This window comes from Hydractinia symbiolongicarpus, chromosome 14 (assembly GCF_029227915.1).
Source record: "Hydractinia symbiolongicarpus strain clone_291-10 chromosome 14, HSymV2.1, whole genome shotgun sequence".
In the NCBI taxonomy this organism is placed as follows: domain Eukaryota; kingdom Metazoa; phylum Cnidaria; class Hydrozoa; order Anthoathecata; family Hydractiniidae; genus Hydractinia; species Hydractinia symbiolongicarpus.
In genome coordinates, this window is record NC_079888.1 from 9,286,349 (window position 1) to 9,307,203 (window position 20,855).

The following is a 20,855-nucleotide window of genomic DNA, read 5'->3' on the forward strand; positions in this document are numbered from 1 at the left end:
TTTATAAAACGTCGGTTTAAACGTCACAATAACAATGACAGTGTCTACCCAAGAGACTACCATGTTTGGCCTCGATTACCCCTGGTCGATAAAAGCATGTATTGCTATCATTTGCAGGTATCCTACCAAGCACTACTCTTTAGACTAAAATCACAAAAATCCCTTCAGGAGAAAAAGATTTTCCGACAAAGTTTTGGTCGATAAAGTGTTATGTGACGTCTCTTCTCCTCGTAGTTGCTGTATTATCTTGATATGTTGGGTTATCACTTGTCTTGATTGCCTCGCGATCTTGAGAACTCGATAATTAAAAGTTTTTAAAATAATTAAAAAAACCAAAGGGTTTAATTCGAATTTAATAGACTTAATTGCTAATGTAGTACGGGCCAATATTATCCTCGCAATTAATCTGCCATTATGAACGAAGATCGTCATTTTTGGTCTTTCTTTCTTTGTTAATAAATTTATTTTATGTTTGAGGTTACGACAGTGTAACTTGTATTAGGTGATAATCAGCTTTGGACTAGTTATGTAAAGTACACTTGATGCTAAAATTTTCGTACGGCCTTAAAAAAAAAATGCGTCAAACTAGAGCCCCCGCCGATCCGCAAAATTAAGCAAGTAAGCTACTGTAAACAATGGTTCTTTGCATTCCTAATAAATTTTGTTATCAAAAGGAATGACGCAATCATTAAGTGGTCAATAATTCTAGCCTTCATTATAACTCACATTTCCGACTTCAGCGAAATTTGGATCTGATTTACGTCGCTGTAGTAGCATTGTAATAAATATAGGAAATTTCAACTGAAACAATTATTTATGGCTTGTGTATAAAAGCCATTTAAAAACGTCATAAATTAAAAAATACCATCAAATTCCTTTTTCTTGAAATATAGGACTTAGTAAAAATTTATACTTCTCAAAATTATTTTTAAAAAATTTATTACCTGTGAAGAGAGCGCAAAACAAATGCGCGAAGAACACGATAATATTATCAATCGAGTTACCTTATCCACACAAAGTTCATCTAAATATTGGTCGTCGCAAATTTTTGTCACCTGATGACAAAACCGCTAGCGCATGCATAAATAAGTAATTTTGCTAAATGTCAGTCATGTTACAGAACTCGCCAGTCTCTACAGGGGGCTTCTTCATTGCCGGTCTGAATATCAAACAGACAAGAAACCCTGGGTATGAGGTTGACTTAAGGCTAACGTTATCTATGCTGTTTATATGAAACCATAATGATATAAACATTTTATCTATATCATTCTAATTGTTCATCTCGGAAAATATTTATGGTCTCGATTGCTTGACTTTTAATCATTGATGATGCGAATCGATGACACGGATACAAAATGCCCTGTGATAAGAATGTGGTACGCATTGAATGTAAAGAAACAGAAATTCAATTTTTTGAATATCTGAAGGAAGCAGAAGGTTAAAGAAGATCTGTAATCGGAAGTTGTATTTAAAGGACAAACAATCTGGATGTATGATACGCAACATCCATCTTAGGACCTGTTGCCTCTTTTTGCATATCCAACACAAAGCCGATTATAGACAAATAAGAACTGGGGACAAGGTTGCCACGTGGCTTCAGACAGATCTTTTTCCCCGCTCAGACATTTAGATAAACTAGATCAAATGTATAAAGGTAAAATACCCAGTGTTAGTTCAGGTAATGTGGCGACATGGTACCACCCTACAATAAAAAGTAATACTCAACTTTCTGGCTGGGAGTCAAAATGGTAGTGCTAGTAGCAACGGAAAAATTTCTCTGGGTTTTTTCGACGGGTGAATTCCCGTGAATTTTCCAAAGGCTTATGACTAGTGGTTTTATAAGTTCATAAGATTTCAACACACCTAGACAGATAGATATTCTTCTAGAACACGCATAGGCGGCTTTTGTGTATTTTGCAGAATATAGAAAAACAACCTCACATACTTTTTCCAGCAGCAGTATAAGCTTACTTGTGGCATCTTATTTCAAGTCCTGTCTTCTTCTTCTTTTTAAGCTAATATCAAAGCGTTTACATCAATATTATGTGAAAATACAAAATTGTCGAATTTTAAGTCTCTAAGATTGTAATGAAAATGATGCGGGTTTTTTTCTCAAAATGGCGCAGGTGTTATTATAAAACAAGGATTAATATGAATACTATAATGCTATTCGTCTGCGATTAAAAGGTTTGGTTTCCACAATTTCACTCAAATATTGTGACAAACTTTCTTTGCAAATTTTTATCGTTATTCCTCTATGCCCAGGAAATCTTCAGTAAAGGCAATGTGAAAGAAGAGACTTTTGAGCTGCCTTGACTTCCTACATTGGTGGTTGTAGATTAGTATAAGTTACCAAATTATTCATTTCTCCGACTACTTCAACGTTGACGTAATTTTTAGTTCCACACTTACCTAATTCTTGCCGTCTTAATGCCAGACTCAAAGCCAGTAAGGGATTGATCTCTGTTTAGTTTGACTATCAAATCTATAAGACTTTACGTGGAGGTTGGTACCTAGGTTGTCCTAACTCAACAAATAATGTTTCATGTGTTTAAAGAGTTTGGTACCTAGTTTATTTTGTTTATCAAACTTTGGTAGTCCCAACTTAACAGATAATGTTAAGTGTGTAAATGAGTTTGGTACTTAGGCTGTTTGAACTGTACATCCAACATTATGGTTTTGGGAGTAGGGATAATATTTTGTGGCAATATTGACAAATGAATTTTCTCATGTATCTTTATTTTGTTTAACAAACTCTCTTCACGTAGAGATTGGTACCTAGGTTGTCCTAATTTAACAAATAAAGTTTTATGTGTTTCGGGAGTTTGGTACGTAGGTTGTTTTAACTGTACATCCAACATTCTGGTTTTACGGGGAGGGATGATATTTTGTTGCAATATTGACAAAGCAATTTTCTTATCTATGTTATGTATACAAAGATCAGCCATAATATGGATACTTATTCTTTTCAATCATCTTGTTTACATCGAAAAACTTTTTAAATATGTTTGGTGATGGCGGCCGCATTAGTTTAACTTGTGATAAAATCATCGCACTCAACGAAATGGAAGATGAACTCGCATTGTAGAAAATAAATAAAAAAAAAAGAAATTTGAACGGATATTGTCCAGTTTTGCATTCGCAGTCAGTATCCCTTTAATTTTGAAGAAAATAAAAACAACATTCTTTCTTCCAAGGTTTAATATAGACTTCGCTTATACCAAATATCGCTCTAAAAATTATAATAACCAAGGGGTCTGTGTCTCCTTTTAATGCCAGGACTGTGGTCGAAATTAAAAAGTAACAATTTTTGTGTATAAACAATGAAAACTCTCTATAGCGCGATCACAAAAACTTGGCTCTTCCCAAATTGGTTTATATTGCTTCAAACATTGAGGTGTTAGGGTACAGTGACGGCTTGTTTGTTTCGGTAGGAGAGAGTGTAAAGAAATATTTTACAAATATGTTATGAAATATTTTTTTTCAAATATGGTGTCTTACATTCAACAAAGAAAACAGAGTCAAGAAATCCCTGCCGGTTTCCTTGTCCATTGCCCTAAAATTGTCCCCAGGGACTCTTACCTTTTTGACATTGTTAAGGTTGCGAAAAAAACTGTTTGCGGCTTTGACATCAGACGAAAACCCCCGGGGAGATACATAGCAAAGAAGGTGTGATTGGTAGGGGAGAGTGTGCGAATGGCCTTGTTGTACAAGGTTTTCTTTTACTTTTATGTGTGTTAGGCCAGGGAAAACATTGAATTTGTGCCATAAAAATAGCATGCTTAGAAATTTTTAGTTTCTTTCGACAGTGTGAGAACATTCTCGTGTTAACTGTTTCAAACATGTTATCACACATCGTACACAGACAGAGATAATCACAGAGCAAACAGAGTATTTTGAAAAACCTTCCCAAATCACGCTAGAAAATCCTATTGACATAAAGTTTTACATTTTTAAACTGTGAGAAGAACGTCCCTATTACCTGTTCACATACAAAACTTGTACACTTTGATCCATGACATTATCGTTGATGTAAAATGTATGTTCATCATTTTTATTTCATATGGCTATTTATTTATCCCTGTTTTCAAGACAACGACATATCATCATGGAACTCTAAAAATCCAATGTCAACAACAGAAAAAGGTTAGTAATTAATGCTAATAATATTTTCGGGAAATGATTGTGTATTCTTAATATTTTACAATATTTATGATTTTCATCCTCTAATATTTCTTCATAATAAGTCCTTACACACAGGACTGTTTTGTCAACAATACACCTTTTGTGAACTAATAGAATTTTAATGAAACAAAACTCGCAGTCGAGTAATTGTGGTGCATTGCTGATTTGGTTACGGAAAGGAAGAAAAAAAATCAGGGCACCAAAACTATGGCGAAATTTTGAGAATTAACTTCGCAGTTGAGTCTTTTGTGGAAATTATTGCGGGAATAAATTTTCGCGGATTCAAAAATTTTCATATGTATTTTGCGAGAATGAACTTTTACGGTTTGCAATTTTCCCCCCAAAAAACGAAATTTAATGCAAAATTATTAGACAATACTTTGGTTACACATGTTTTGTGTGTAAAAAATAAGATAAAGGTTGTACTACATCACTCATTATCATCATGTAAATTCTCATAAATCTCATCACAGTTTATAAAAGTATACCAGTCTTTTCGTGGGGATAAAACTTTTGCGTTTTACCAACTTTAGCATCGTATTATCAAGAAGCAATTTCGTGCATCACTAACATAATGCCTCACGGGATTCGATCCGCGGTCTCAAGAACTTGAAGCCGCAGACGAACCCATTACGCTACGTGTTAGTGGTGCAATCCGGACGGTATATGTATAGGTGATTTTTTTTATCTCTGCACATCGGTTTGCTCATTTCCAACAGAGAATGTTTCACCCCGATCGGAACTCCGGTCATGAAAAAAACTTGAATTCTCATTCATTCATATGGGCTAAATCTTGACCAGGTTAAATTAAGCCGTCATGGATTAAGGCCACCGATTGATGTATTTCAGGGTCTAAGGGTAATTACCTCATCACGTGTTTCTCACTGTTGCTTAGTGCTTCTCGTTAGCAATTTTTTTGACTTTTATAAAGCTTTAACAGAACGAGCATACCTTAGAACAAGACTTTGCCAATCTCTTTTAAAAATACATGTATTCTGTCTGGCTCTCTGTGCGCGAGAAAGATGTCGTTCATGACACACGAAATTCTTATGTCTGTACAAAACAATACCGGTATTTTATCTGTGTTTGCACAAAATGGTACCACGGCAGCGATAGTTTTCTCGATTTTACCGCCGTACTACGGGCACGGGGAATGCTATATGTAAAGGACGGATTAATTTGTTCGGTATCATTGTATAGTACTCTACATTAAAAATACCCGCACGGAAACGCGAAAGAGCAAATGTGATATATTTTTATCCACTTTGTTGTTGAATTTCATTGACGGTCAAACGACCCGTGGATTTTTACACAGCCTAAGAACTAGTCTGTTATAATACCTAACTTTCCGTCTGTGGAACAAAGATGGCAAATGCAAGTAGCGACGGAGGAGTTCCCGTGGAATTGCATGGGCTTGTGACTAGTTTCAACTTTTTTTCGTGTGGTGACATTCCTGCTACATATGACGTCCCCCTTGTTTCGAGATCTTTTTAAGTTTGATGACTTTTAAGTGATTAGCGCTAATCATTCTAGAGATATAAACGTTTTTTTACCTCCCTCCTAGTATTACACAGTTTACAATAAAAGCACAGGTAGCGTAAAAATATATATTTCCATGCATGCTTGTTAAAAGAAAAAAAATGTCTGAGTTTTGCCTATCTACACTTTTTACCTAGGTTGCAAAAAACTGTTACGTTTTAACATTATTTTGGACTGCACGACAACTATCACAGCTCTTGATTTTGGACTCATGAAATTCAGCATTGTAAATAATATTTTGGGAGAACTTAAACTGAAACAGATTCCATTTCTTATGTCGATTCGTACCTATCATAAAAACATGGACTGCACACAATCAAGAAGACTTGGTGAAGATGAAATGATAGGTGGTCTTTCTAAAGCTGATCTTATCACACAAAAAATCAAAAAATTCGTATACTTTTCAGGCAATGATAATTTCAAAATAGATTGTGCAGTGAAACTTTTGAATACCTTAACAATTACTGGCAAATATACAGTCATACAATCCAAACCACGCGATGTTACTGTTGGTGTTTTACTGTCAAAGCGTTCGTCACTGGAAAAAGAGTACAAGGGAAACGAATTTGCTGCCATTTTATTTGTCAACAATCAAAAACAAAAACAATATTTTGCATTAGTAGATAGCATCAGTGGTAGCATTTTTAAAGATCTTTGCCGTCTAATTAACTCTCTAACTTCAAAATCAACATCCATGATTGGTCAAATGACAACTCCAATTGCTTCACATTCAACATCATGTAGTCTTCTTCAAACTTCCAACCATATACGCCTGACACCCTTCTCTTCAACTGTATTCAAAGCAACTACAAACACAAACCTATCAACAACATTTCTTTCTAAGCATGTTATTTTAACCACAAGCTACTTTGAAGTTTACTTGACCTCCTCCTCATTTGATGTTATTCCACTTCCAACAACAAATGTCATGCTGTCAACTATATTCCAGTCAAAGGGCGGGAGTCAAACCACAAGCTGTTGTAAAGCTGATCAGTCAAAACATTTATCATCTTCCACAGCATATCTAACTCGACATTCTTCAATTGGAGGGACAGGTGAGAAGAAGAAAGGTAAATGGACATACGCAGATTATTTTTCTGTTTTGGAATATACTAACGTTCTTTTCCACACTGATTTTACCATGTCCACTCCACCTACAATCACGGATAAAATATAATAAAACAGAATTTTTGCCACGACAAGCGCTTACATTAGCTGTTTCTATATTAGAGTCACACATTTTGAACTTGTCAAGGTTGACTTGCCAAAGTTCACAGGTTCACAGCGAATTTAAGTTCTCTACCTGGCCTACGTGTGTGCAAAAGTAGCGACTTTCCAGCCTGTCGGCTGCAGAGTATTGAACATTTGACTTTTTTGCTATGTTTGGAAAATGACGCAACCCGGCTTTTGTTTCATTAATTTTGTCCACAATTGCAGAAATTTTGAGGTACAACATTCAGTGCCTTTAAAAGTAAACGTACAGGCGGTTACTGGAGTTTGTACACAATATCCTTTCCTCTACATATGATAGGGACAGTCAATCTATGACAAACTAATTTTATAACTGACTACTAATAACGCCCCCTTCTCTAACAAACGCCCTCTAAATTAAGAAACAATTAGGGTGCGGAGGGTTGATAGAAAATATCTGGTGACACGATGGTTTGCTTTTTATACTTGTAACTTCAGTAGTTAATATTTATTTTTGATTGTATTGTTTTAATCGCGTAGTTTACGAAAAATGGTTCCTTTTTTCACTCAGGTTGCCCAACATTGCTTCATTTTGATATTATCTTGGATTGCACGAAAAATATTGGCTCCAACGATTTTAAGCTCATGCGACATACCATTATAAACGTTATATTAATGGAGCTAAAAGAGCAAAAGATTTCATTTGTTATGTCTGGACGCACATACCATCAAAACGTGGACTGTATAAAGACAAGGACATTGACAGATAACGAAACATTTAGTGGTATTTCAAAATCCAATCTTGTCAGAAGCAAAATACTTAACTTTGCGTATTTTCAAAGCAGCAATAGTTTTGAGATGAACTGCGCTGCAAAGCTTTTGTCCGAATTACAAAATTCTAAAAGTCGCACAGAGAGTAAAGTCCAACCACGAGATGTTACTGTTGGTGTTGTACTATCAAAGCGCTCATCACTGGAAAAAGAGTACATTGGAAACGACTTTGCTGCCATTTTATTCGTCAACAATCAGAGTCAGAAACAATATTTTTCATCAGCAGATGAAATTGGTAGGAGCATCTTTAAAAATTTTTGCCGTTTAATCAACTCTCTGTCTTCAAAATCAACATCCATGATTGGTCAATTGACAACTCCAATTGCGTCACCTTCAACGTCGCTAAGATTTGCTCGAACTTCTGCACAAGTTCGTCCAACTCCTACTTCTTCTTTTACGCATACACAACCTACTAAATACTCAACCGCATCAACAATATTACCATCAAAACATCTGAAAATAAGTACGAGCTGTCGCGAAGTCAGTTCAAAGTTAATGTCATCAAAACGTATATATACCTCAACATCATCTCATTGTTCCTCAGTTGGATTATCAGGTAATTTTAGCTACTATAACTTTGTTTCGAACCTCACATAAAGCCTCTAGTGGGAAGAAATTACAATAATTTCTGTAGCTTAGATTAGACCTTTAAATTGAACAATCTAGACAATCTAGGTCCCTTCTCTAGGTCCCCTTGGAAAAAATTGACAGGGTTTATCCCTCAAAATAATTAAGGCTGACTACAAACTATGTAAGTCTCTGCTGTTGGAAAGCTCCATTATGTTCCCTTGAGTGCGAACGGAAATTACATAAATGTTTTTTCGGCCCGAAACCTAGCCAGGAGACACAGCGTATTTTTCTTACCACCGGGAAATCGGAGTAGTTAAGGTGGGAAAAATTACGCTGGGTCTCAAACGATTTTTCTGCGGCCAAAATCTGGCTGCGCTTTTTGATTGGTTAATTCTATTGTTCTCTGCTCACGTGATTATTATCGGTGAAAGCCCTTTTCATCCCGAATATTCCAGCGAGTGGTTTCACTCACCCTAATAAACATTAGTGTTCTACAAAGTTTTTACCAAAGTAAGATTTGGCCAAGCTTGGTAAACAACTCACAGATAAATTAAAATGTCCTCTGAAGCGATTAGTCACATTGTTCGATTTAAGCTCCGGGTTTCCGCTAAGTAATTCGTTTGCGTCTAAGCTTTAGTTTGAGAGAAACTCATTTTATCAACTCGAAGAAGAAAATTTAGTTAACTAGGCTACCCGAACCATTAAACATTCATAAAGATTAGATAAGATACTTAAATGAAATTTTAACCTCATGTAAAGGCTGTTTTAATTCAGCCTCGTGGACGATAACAACAATTTTCTAATACTTCTTTTAGTATCTTCTTCTGCCACGACAACAGCAACAACAAAAACAACAACAACAACAATAACAACAACGATTTCTCCTTGGATTGCTGCAGAAAAAGGTATACACATGAAGCAATTAAACTTGCGGGTGGCCTAGTAGTTTGGTTCGCAATCACGAGATCGGTGGTTCAATCCGGGCATGTTTAGCACGTGCTTTCACTGTTTCATCACAGTTGCGGGCCAACTGATACTATGCGAGGGTAGGCACTGCTGATGCGTACCTAACGTACACATTTAGAGCACAGAGTCACGATGTCAAGAGTGGTTTTAACACTAAAATACCTGTATATATATTCAGAATAATAACAATTAATAAGTCATACTATAAGGGGGTACTTTAAAGGAATAACAATGTTTACAAATGAGCTAATTATAAGATTTCGGCAATTTACTGTTCATTTTGAAATTTGAAAATCTTTTCCCATTAAAATAACAGCCTTCGAATATAAAGATAGGAAAGAGGTTTAAGATAGGGTTAGGATTAGAAAAACTATTTAAAAAATTACACGAATTTTCCCATAATTCATCCTCGATCCTAGGACCCGTTTTTTGTTTGCATACCCGACAGGAAGATGAACTTTTTCGTCAGACCAATCAATAGGCGCAGCGCCAATAAGAAAGAAAAAACCCTGGGGATAAGGTTGCCCATAATCTTTACCCTTTAGGTATTGTAAGTCTACAGGATAATTTTGTGTAAACTTTCTCCAAAATGAAAAGATTTAAAACCTTTAAATTAAAGGGCAGAGCAAATGTTTTTCGTCGTCGGAAAGTTCAACTTGATTTTTTTGGAAATATCTTTATCTGCGATCTGGTATGGGTCTTTTACCTAGCCGGCGGCTTCCCACCAACTCTCATAGAAACCTGTATATAAGAAATTATTCTGTTACATTTTAACTCGAAAGTACAGAGATGTGTGATATCGTTTCTAGGAAGCCTCGTTAATCCAGTTTTATTCATTAGAATTGCAACTTTGAGTGTTTTTTTTTAGAGATTGACGAGATATTATCTAAAAATGTATCGTCCAAGGTGCTGAAAAACGAAACATTTACTGAGGTGAATAACATAAATATCTTTTTGTTGAGTGTTGTAAATTTGTCATGTTTGACAGACTGACTTACTGAGACATCCCGCTGTCGTACAAAATATCAATAATGTGTGTTTGCATCAGAAGCGAACTTCTAAACGGGCTTTTATATAATTTAATCCGGCGCTTATATGGCCGGAATAAGGATTTTTTTTATCATGCTAAGTCTGCTTCAAAAATATGAGAAAAAAATGCGTATAAAGTGAGATTAGCTTCACCCTACCAAAGTCAGTTTCTTAGGGCGATGATACACGATCCGATTAATCGAATTCGATTTGTCGAAATTATATTGAGCATTAAAATAAAATCGAAACTTAACAGGTGGCAAGGTGATGATACACAATCCAGTTAATCGAATTCGATTTATCGAAATTATATATAAATTTTATATTAATGTTCAATATATTGAACATTAATATAAAACTGAACAGATTTTTAATAATTTCCTTTCGATAAGTCTTTAGAGAGCAAAGACAAAGTTGAACTTGCTGCTGCTACAGATATTATTACAACAACTAAAAATTTAAGAAAACGTTAGAAACGGAGTGTGCGTTATTTGTTACTTTTCAAGCTTTATTCACTCGTTGATTTCTGTTTTATCCTTTTTTGACGACATGATGTTTTTAAAGTTCCTCTACTAATGTTTATTTTTTTATATAGAAACTCATATTCTTTCAAACGCACATCTGATGTACAGATATAAAGCATTTTGATAGGCTAAAAACCTTTCGATTAATCGAAAAAGTTGAACCGGTCTGACTATTTAAAAATCGAATTCGACAATCTGAGCATGCCGAAAGCATACAATTTTTACATGATACACGATCCAATTAATCGAATTCGACTAATCGAGATCGATTAATCGGATCGTGTATCACCGCCTTAGCGTCTGTCGCCGCTACCATTTTTCTTCAATTTAAACCAAAAGGGGTACATGTATCAATTTTAACAATAGAAGTCAAGCTTTCTTTCGCTTGAGAATTATCTAAGAAAAGATTATGGTTGAAAATAGGATGTAAGGTCAACGCACCGTGTAACCCGTCATTAACATAAGGGACAATGCACGCACCCTTTTCAACCAAGTTTATACTCTCCCTTATTTGTTTTCATTGTCTCCACCGTAGACGCTAGTAAGAAATGTGAGTGCTGTTCTTCGAAAGACACTTAATACTCATCAAGAACAGGTAAACTCAATTTTAGTTTTCTTTTTTCTTCAACATAATTATTTAAGTGGACACGAGTGTGATTCGAGTTTTCCATTAACTTTGGAGTTTTCCATTCACTTTGGCGTCGACTGTTCTTTCCGGTAAGTTAAAACTTTGGAATAATAGTAATAATTACTTGCCCAAAGTGAAAAGTATCCAAACATTTCGATATTTATTAGACTGAATATCTTATGAGGAACACTTTAACTCACTGGTGTAATCCGCGCCCAACTCTGACCACCCTCGTCCCGAGCGCTAAACTGAAATTTGCCTAAAAGAGTTTCGCCTTACTTTGACTTTCTCTTTGATTGAAATTCTTTGATCGTTATTTTTAAACAGCTGGAAAATAAAGTTTCTCGTTTGATTGACTACTTGGAAGACGTTCTACTTAAAATTGGTAACGAAATGAAGAGCGGACAGAATATCTCATTTGCAAACGAAGGAATCGGTGAGTTGGAATTTACTAGCGAATGTGCTTTTAACCATCCGTGAGAAATAAGGTAGATCGTTTCTCTTATTTAGATATGGAAGTTAGCACAGTGGATACGACAACGTTCACTGGGTATACATACGTACCAAAGAATGAATCAAATAACAATTTTAATTTACCCGAATCTCTTTTTGACAATAGCGGTATGATGAGTTCTCTTTTCTTGTTGTTGCCTCAGTTGTTCCATTTACTCTGTGTTATTGTCGTTGATGTCGTTATTTTCATCGTCCTTGTCGTTCTTGTCGTCATTAACGTCATTGCTTTTGTTGTCGTTGTTAACGTCATTGTCGGTCGTTGTTAAATTCATTGTCGTCGTCGCTGTCGTTGTCGATGCAGTTAGTTTTTGCTTTCTTTTTGTCGTCATCGTTATCGTCGTCGTTGTTGTTTTTGTCGCTACTGCTTCTACGAGTAAAAAACACATTTTATTCTTATAGGTCAGAATAAATCAGTGATCTCCGTTTTATACATCCCTGTACCCAGCTACATGAAGTTGAATTCGTCAATGTTAGTAAATATTCTTTTTTGTTTTATTATGGCTATCCACAGCAAGCGTTGAAATACATATCTCTCTGTTGCTTTTACACAAACTTAAGAAGTTTCATGCCGGGAAACGCTACATATTCAACAAATTATATTTTCTGGTCTTAAATTCGCCGTATTGGGAGGCTGGAAACGAAGATAAATAAAACCATTGTCTAAGTGTACTTGTTATTTTAATGATTTTTGTTTATTTTCTCAGGGAATCGTTTCAAACTGGAGCAAAATTATTTTCAGTAAATGTCAAACCTTACATCAAACCGCCTTTGATACGTCCACTGACATATACCATTGAGCTGAAAAGGGTATTCAACCTATTTTTTGATGTCAAAGTTAATTGCTCTTCTTCCTTCCTGCAGTAATTCCTTACATGGATAGACAAAATAAAACACTTGGGTGTAAATAGATTGTTTTGGGGACTTTAGACTTTTTAGTATTTTTTCGCTATCTTCCGATTTAGCAAGCTCAATTAGCCCACGCGCAAATTTTCAGCCTAGTATGACTTAGGAAGTGGTGCTTTGGTTGAGTTATTTTTACAGTAAAACCCTCTTAATTTCGACTTCTTAAGATGCGCCTCTTTTTAAAGCAGACACCAGGCGTAACCTCAGGCCTATTATATTATATTATATTATATTATATTATATTATATTATATTATATTATATTATATTATATTATATTATATTATATTATATTATATTATATTATATTATATTATATTATATTATATTATATTATATTATATTATATTATATTATATTATATTATATTATATTATATTATATTATATTATATTATATTATATTATATTATATTATATTATATTATTCTCAACAATATTTTTTAACGTTTTTTTTCAGAAATCTTCAGCAGGTTACCGTTGTGTGTTCTGGAACAAGAGGTTGGTGTTACTATGACAACTGATTATCTATTAGCAGTTTTTTTATTGCTTCCAGCTTATTGAATTTTTTTTTTATCTTATTTTTCAAGTTCTTGGGTCGAATGACACTTCCTAATTTTTTTTTCTGGTAATATTAAACGCGATAACAAGTGTTATTACGTTTGCAACCTTTCTTAGGCCGGGCTTTTAGGGGACTCTGAAAGGTCGGGCAGGCGGAGGTGCCCAAAAAGTAATGAACGTAACAACGCGTTGCAACAAAACTTGGCATGGACTATTTTTAGCATATGTGAAGACAATCAGGCTAAAAAAATGGGTGACGTTACCTAGTCGAAAATAACATCATCATATATTTAAGAACCTGAACCTAAAACGATGGAACAAAAACTAATAAGAAAAATAAGAAATATTGTTGCAAACATAAGAAAACATGACTACAGAAATGTTGACAAGGATATTTCAAGAAGAAATATTTTTTTGTCAGATACCCGTATGGCTGGTAACCAAAAGTCACCATGACAACACACGTAAGGTCATACTAAAAGTTGTCTATTTTGACTTACAGTCACTAAGAAAAACTAAAACCGTATTCTTTAAAACTTATTACAAAAATTTGAAGGGACCCGAACAGGGTTAATCAAAATCTTAGAATGGCAACTTCTCCTTTTGATTGCCTTAGTTTTTGGTTAGATTATAAATTATATTGTTCACACAGCCCTTAATCAAAATTTACCACAAGGTTTGGCCGGAAAGAAATAACAAATTCCAAAATCAAATCTGGGAAATTGCATAAGTTTTTGGAAAAGGACTAAATCTTTCCCGAATTCTCTCTGCTCTAATATTAATTTTACGAAATTGACACACTCGTTGACAGAATGAATTTATTAGAATGGTAAAATTGTATTTAGTTTATCGCGCAACGGGGACTGGGACGACTCAGGATGTAAGATGCATAGCAAAAACGGGACATTGGTGACGTGTCAATGCAATCATATGACATCATTCTCAGTGTTAATACAAACAGAAGATGTTAGGGTATGTAATATGCTAGTATACATGCGTTACAAGATACTAAATGGAATAGGAACCATGTTGGCCTTCATACCTGCATATACTTCAAAGCATCGAACTAGTTACTGTTTTAGTGTGAGAAGGTTTGTTTCATTTGTATATGACTCTCATGTAACAATTTCTGATATGTGCTTTAGATATCAAATAAAGACAAACTTGCATTAACTATGATTACATATATCGGGTGTGGAGTCTCGATTGTTGCATGTATTGCTTTGATTGCTACGTTTTTAATGTGTGGGTAAGTGAGTATATTAGAGAAAATGTGATTTGTTTGTCCAGTAGTCCGCTAAGTTCGTCTAATTTTATACCATATTTGTTTCGATAATTATCTACAACCGTGGACAAAATTGTCGAAACAAATACAATTTTTTCGTCATTTTTCAAATATGGTCAATAGCGTCAAATAATCAATAGCCACTCTACTATGATACAAATTTGTTTTTTTTGCGCAAGTGAACAACGGTTAAAATTCTTTAGTATCATATTTAGCAGGTCTCGTACAACGAAATGATTCACGCCCACGAAATTCACGAAAATGGTTGTGCTCACGCCAGCAACATTCAGCACATTTTAGGATTCTGGATTTAACGAAATAAGTTAAGATCCTAAGTTCTTATTCCGCTGCTCATATGGGCAAATGAACTTATTGACGACTTCCAGATTCGAAGCAACTCTAATATATAAAAAAAAACAACCAATCTGGTCACTTGTTGTGGTGACAGTACTTATCTTGTTTTCAATATATTTAGTTCGTTATGGTGACTGCTATCTTAATCAACAGTTTTTCGACTGAGACAGATTAAATCTGTGTATCCCAAGACAACAACGGCCTTGCGAATCAGTCAACAAATGAACATGCTTCTAATAAACTAGTCGTTAGCCTGTCGAAAAATCCACGGGTTCGCCCGTCCTTGTTATACCGCATATTACGTGCGTCTTGCTACTTGCGCAACTAATCTACCATTTTGCGTGACAGACAGACGGACGGACAGACGTATACGGGTATTATAACATAGATAGTCGTTACCCGTTCGCCCGTCCTTTAAATTTACCTGTGGCAACAAAGTGGATAAAAATATATCGCATTTGATATTCGTGCTTCTTTAACATCATTTTCTAACTCAGCGGGGGGTCCGCGCCGAGACAGACAGACGACGGCTATTATTATAGAGAAGTGAAAAACCTGATACCCTTCATATGGCATGATATATAAAAAATTTCCACTTTTTTCCTTTAAACAAAGTCATTAAATTGTGCGTTTGCGCATTCTTAATATACATCTCTGACATGTTCGACATTTGTATTAGTTGTTATTCATCTTTTTATTTCAGTCGTCTCGTTAAGTCAGATCGCAACATAATACACATCAATCTAGCGATAGCTATCGGGCTTGGTAACACGTTGTTTCTTTTTGCAGATTTTCTACATGGGCATAAGGTAAAAAAATAATTTTTGTTTTACAAATCTATGATTCTCAACAAAATTTGCTAAATCATCTGCTTGATAGTGCACCCTTCATGAAAGACTTAATGTTGATTTTCTTATTTGACTTTCATCTAATTATGTGTACAAACTAAAAACGCGTTGAAGATGGAAAAAAGAAAAAAATTGTCAAAATGCTTTAGTTAAACATTTTAGTACTTTTTGCACATTGTTTAACTTTACAAATGGAAATATTCTTAAAAAGAACATACTTTAGTTCCAAATTTTGGGAAATTTTTTCCAAGAAGAGTTAACAAAACAAATTTAAGACTTTTCAAGCTTACTTTAATGTGTAAAATAATATCACATAAATTATACACGTTAAAAAAGAGCACCAAATTAACTTCTTAAAAGGAATTCGAAAATTTAAAATCCTGTATATATATATATATCTTACCGTAATGCTTCGAATAAACGCCCCCTTCTATTAAACGCCCCCTGGAATAAACGCCACTCCCTTTCAGTCATTTTTTTAAATAAACGCCTTCTCTAATAGACGCCCCCTCGAATAGACGCTCTTCTCATAAGGGGTGTTTATTCGAGGCGATAGTAAAAGTACCTTTTTCCTAAATCTTAGGTTTAAGGTTGGAAATCTAAAACATGTGAGTATCTTTTATTTTCTGTTGGGAAGAGGTATCCTTAAAAACTGCAAAAGAGACGAAGGGTGAAATATTTAATAAACGCCCCCCTCTTTTAAACGCTCCCTTCGAATAGACGCCCCCCAAAAATGTCAAAAAATTTAATAAACGACCCTGCGTTTTTTCGAAGCATTACGGTATTTCATGTGTCTGTTGCACGGCTATAAAATTGCGCAGGCACATGAGTAAACATTCCACTTCTAGTATGTGTGACATTCCACTCTTAGTATGCGTGACTATTTTATTTCTAGTATGTGTGTACTGGCATTTCGATTGGTATGATGTTTTGTTACCTGTCAGCTTTCTTTTGGATGTTGGTTGAAGGTATCCACGTGTACCAATTGGTTGTGAAAGTATTCAGAGTTGTGAAAATGATGAAGATTTATCTAGCCATAGGATGGGGTAAGTCTAAACCTACTTTAGAATCAGGTCAGCAACACTTTTCCACGCTAAGGTCTACCTTACCTAGATAAAAGCAAATAGAGCTGAAGTTCTTGAATATATCATAACCCAACCTGTTCTCGGAACATTTTTTGCTTTCACGATAACATGTCATTAAGACATCAAGTGATGTACTGTATTTCTATCGATTTATTTAGTATGTCCAGCCATAATTGTAGCTGTCACGGCAAGTACGAAACATGAATACTTAACAAGAGAAGATTTTTGTTGGATATCAACAAGCAGTGACGTCATTTGGACTTTTGTCGGACCAGTGTTGTGCGTCATAGTTACCAATGTCGTTATACTGATCCAAACGCTACGTGTGTCGTATAAAATGACGGTAGCTACATCCGAAGGCTTAAAATTCCGAAAACTTGCCCAATTGACTTTACTTTTACTGCCTGTATTCGGATTAAGCTGGATTTTCGGGATACTTGCAGTTAATGATGACGTCATAATATTTCAATATGTGTTCGCGTTTTTAAGCGCATTCCAAGGGCTGTTTATATTTGTCGGTTACGTAATTTTAAACAGTGACGTAAAGCGCGAGTACGATCGAGTGAAACGTCGTTCACTTAACTCGTCCTTAAAATCTCACCGCAGCACAGACACGCTACGAAGTAGCACAGAAGAAATGCGAAACAGACGGAAGAGCAGTCAGTTTTCGTTGATTTCAATGATGTCTTTCAGAGCAAAATATTCAGAGTCGATGGAATTTAAATTAAAATGTATAGAGTCAGCAGACGATGTTTTTCATGTCAACACTCGAATATAATAAACTAAAAACGAAAAAAAGTATTAGCTACGTTGTATACGCCCTTTTGGGGTGCTACAAAGTCTGCGTGCTCTGGAGCGTCTCAAGTGACAACTTGTGATTAATTCAGTACATAAAATCAACCAATCAAATTTAGAATATAGTGAAGATTATTTCCCATGATTGTGTGTGTTGTGTAAGAAGAAGAAGAAATTAAAAGTTGATGCAAAGCCCGACGAAGAATCAGATGACATCTTGACAAACGAGTTGTTGTTAGTATGCATGCTGTAAGCCTTGAAGATGTTTGATTGATTTTGCATCCCATGCGTTCGATGATTCCTTAAAAATACTGTGTACCTTAGTTGTTAAAACATTACATAAACACGAAAAAATCATTTGGAACAATTTTTTTCAAAAGAACTCCAATGAAGGGAGTAAATGAAAATTTCAAATTAGTTAATGGACATGTAACAAATTTCCTTTTCCAGCTCTAAGAACAATTCCCCTCTTATCATTTTCCATCCAACAACTGCCACCACTATTAGCCACCTGGATTTTGCCTTCCAATAAATTCCGACTTCTTCCTGGATAATGTCAAACCAATACCGAAAACAGTACCCCCATAACGCACCCCATAATATTTAGGATGCTTTAAGCATTAAACGTGGCAATTGTCCCGTCTAAGAAATTTGTTTAGTCCCCTGCTTTAGCGAATAAAATAAATATTAAATTCTCGACTGAAGATACCCTAAAGAAGTCGGCAAGATGTGGTCAAATTTTTGCTGAATGACTGGCGCTAAGGTAAACGACTTGGTACATCGTAGTCCATTGAAACTGGAAGGACTAGACTGATGGCCATCTGCCTGGGGGTGTGAAACCATGTGGTGTGTGTGTATGGCCGATTAGTTCCAATTTAAGGTATACATAAGTATACCATCAAATTTCAAGCAATACTATTCCAAAAGTTACTTAAAAAAAGTTCAGAATAAGTGGCTCCTGGAACCTCCCCTCCCCTGCCCCGAATAGAATTAACATTTTTCAATGCGCGCGAAATAGAGCAGATTAAACATCGACTGATTTATAACATCAAATAGTTTTAGTTTGCCTAGGAAACCAGCAGAAAATTCAGGATTAATTTTATTTAACCGTTGTCAAGTTATTGTTGTTATAACAAGGTCATGCATCCTCCGTAGACGCAAACGAGAACTTCAAATCTACTAGAAACCTATCCACAAGGTCCTTATTTTAAACAGTGTAACTACCTGGGAGATTATTCTGGGTAAACTAAAACTCTCTAAATTAATAATAGAACACTTTCTCTGTTCACATCATCATTATCAATAACTTAGCCAGAAAAGCACTAATTAACCGTAATTTATATCTCTTATCTGGAATTCAATACCTCAGATGTTGTTAGGTTTTATTACATCTTTTTTGGACCATGTTTTTATTCTCCCTAAACTTTTTTAAAAATCTACTACAGCCTAGCAACAAAGTAAATTGATGTCCATATAGATACCATTACATGTGCCAGCAAAGGTACATTAACTTTCTTTGTCTTTTTTTTATAGAAGTTATTAGTTATCAGTTGTTATTATTTTGATCAAGTATTAGCATGGTATGAATGTTGATATGCTTATAAAAGTTTACTTTGTTTGCTATGTTTGCATTGGCAATAAATATTAACTTGTGCAAAGTGAAATGGGATATTTTTACGTTAAAATTTCTTGGTAATGGAAAGTGGTTTGCTGTGCCACAAAATATGTTGGATGGTAGCAACTCATAAGTGTACATGGTTATTATATAAAAAGGAAGTCTAAATTTTTAGACGAAATCTGCAAAATGTTTTTATTTTCTACAATATAATAAGGTGTTCATGTCATGTCCTTGACATATAATCTTATGCATCGCTAAGGTAATGTTACTAAGTATTCTCGTTGTATTTGCACTTCGAATTTCCTCTTAGTAATTTCTACTTGCTTTCTGCTGATGACCTTTAATAAACGTACCATCAAATCATAAATCCTACATAAGCAGAGGTCAAAAATAACAGAAATAATCGAAATTAGTCTCGATTACTATAACTGGATATTTCAGTAAACAAATTATATTTCAAAAAGCACGTTCATTTGCAGAAATATACAATTTGTTGTTAGCAACTTACAATTTTGGTCACACCTCAAGTTGCTTATTTTGTAAATTTCTAGATCTGAAAGGGAAAAATGAAGTCATATTTTTTACAAAAAAAGTTCTTGAAAATAAACGCCACCCTCACCCCTTCCCTAACCGTTTTTTAAACAACTCTTTAACGCTATGCTGCATGGCTATGATACTTTCTGAGTTTTAATATTTATCTATCACCTGCATGCCATATTTTTAGGTCCCATACCTTTCAGAGTTATTGATATTGTCTATTACTCGAAACTATCCCTAAAAGTCTCTATAAGATCCCTATAATGGGGAAAATATAATAACTCTTGTTAGGATTATCCTTAGAAATTGAAACTTACACAGCTTTGTTTTATCAAAAAAAATCTTTTGCATAATGTGGACACGTGATTAATCCGATTTTCCGATTTTTTTCGGGTCTTACCCAAAATCGGGTTTTTCGGTCAATTTTTGGCAACTTTTCATGCGATCTATGTAAAAACCGAAAAATGTGTTAAATAACTAAGTAACTGTTAAATAACTATGTAGCTTTCCGAAACTTCGAACAGAATGTAAAAATCCGCCCCGGAACTAAAGTAATTAAATTTTAAGCTGATGGTGGAATTTTGAACAAATTTTAAGCTTTTAGTGACGTCACGGAAAATATGCTGACGCAGGCAAAAAATTATTGCCACCCTTTTGTTATTTTTATGACGTACTCTAAAGCGTGGTTTCCAATAAGTCGCGGGCTGTTGTGCAACTGTTGCAAAGTTGTTGGAAACATAATATTCCCTATCGTGCGGTCGTAGCCCCGGTATCAGACTGTTGAACGCACCTTTCTCAACTCGATTTTTGAAAATATCTCCAACCCATAAATTATGACTTCTTTTCTTTTTTTGTTTTTGTTTTCGCCTTCTCGCGAGTATACTGATCAACAATT

The 20,855-nt window shown here is 34.9% G+C and overlaps 1 protein-coding gene across 1 annotated transcript; it reads left to right on the forward strand.

Moving 5' to 3' along the window:
• The first annotated feature begins 13,890 nt into the window (after positions 1 to 13,890).
• On the forward strand, positions 13,891 to 19,091 carry LOC130625128 (adhesion G-protein coupled receptor D1-like). The gene is made up of 7 exons (XM_057440198.1): positions 13,891 to 13,902; positions 14,091 to 14,114; positions 14,264 to 14,410; positions 14,584 to 14,687; positions 15,781 to 15,886; positions 16,821 to 17,024; positions 17,141 to 19,091. Exons 1-7 carry the CDS (start codon positions 13,891 to 13,893, stop codon positions 17,786 to 17,788), a joined length of 1,245 nt encoding a protein of 414 aa, XP_057296181.1. The 3' UTR covers positions 17,789 to 19,091.
• Positions 19,092 to 20,855: the final 1,764 nt, after the last annotated feature.

Coding starts and splice junctions, on each gene's coding strand:
- LOC130625128 (XM_057440198.1), top strand. Junction 14,115..14,263: donor TAATCAAAATTTACCACAAG/GTTTGGCCGGAA, acceptor TGAATTTATTAG/AATGGTAAAATTGTATTTAG. Junction 17,025..17,140: donor AACACTTTTCCACGCTAAGG/TCTACCTTACCT, acceptor GACATCAAGTGA/TGTACTGTATTTCTATCGAT.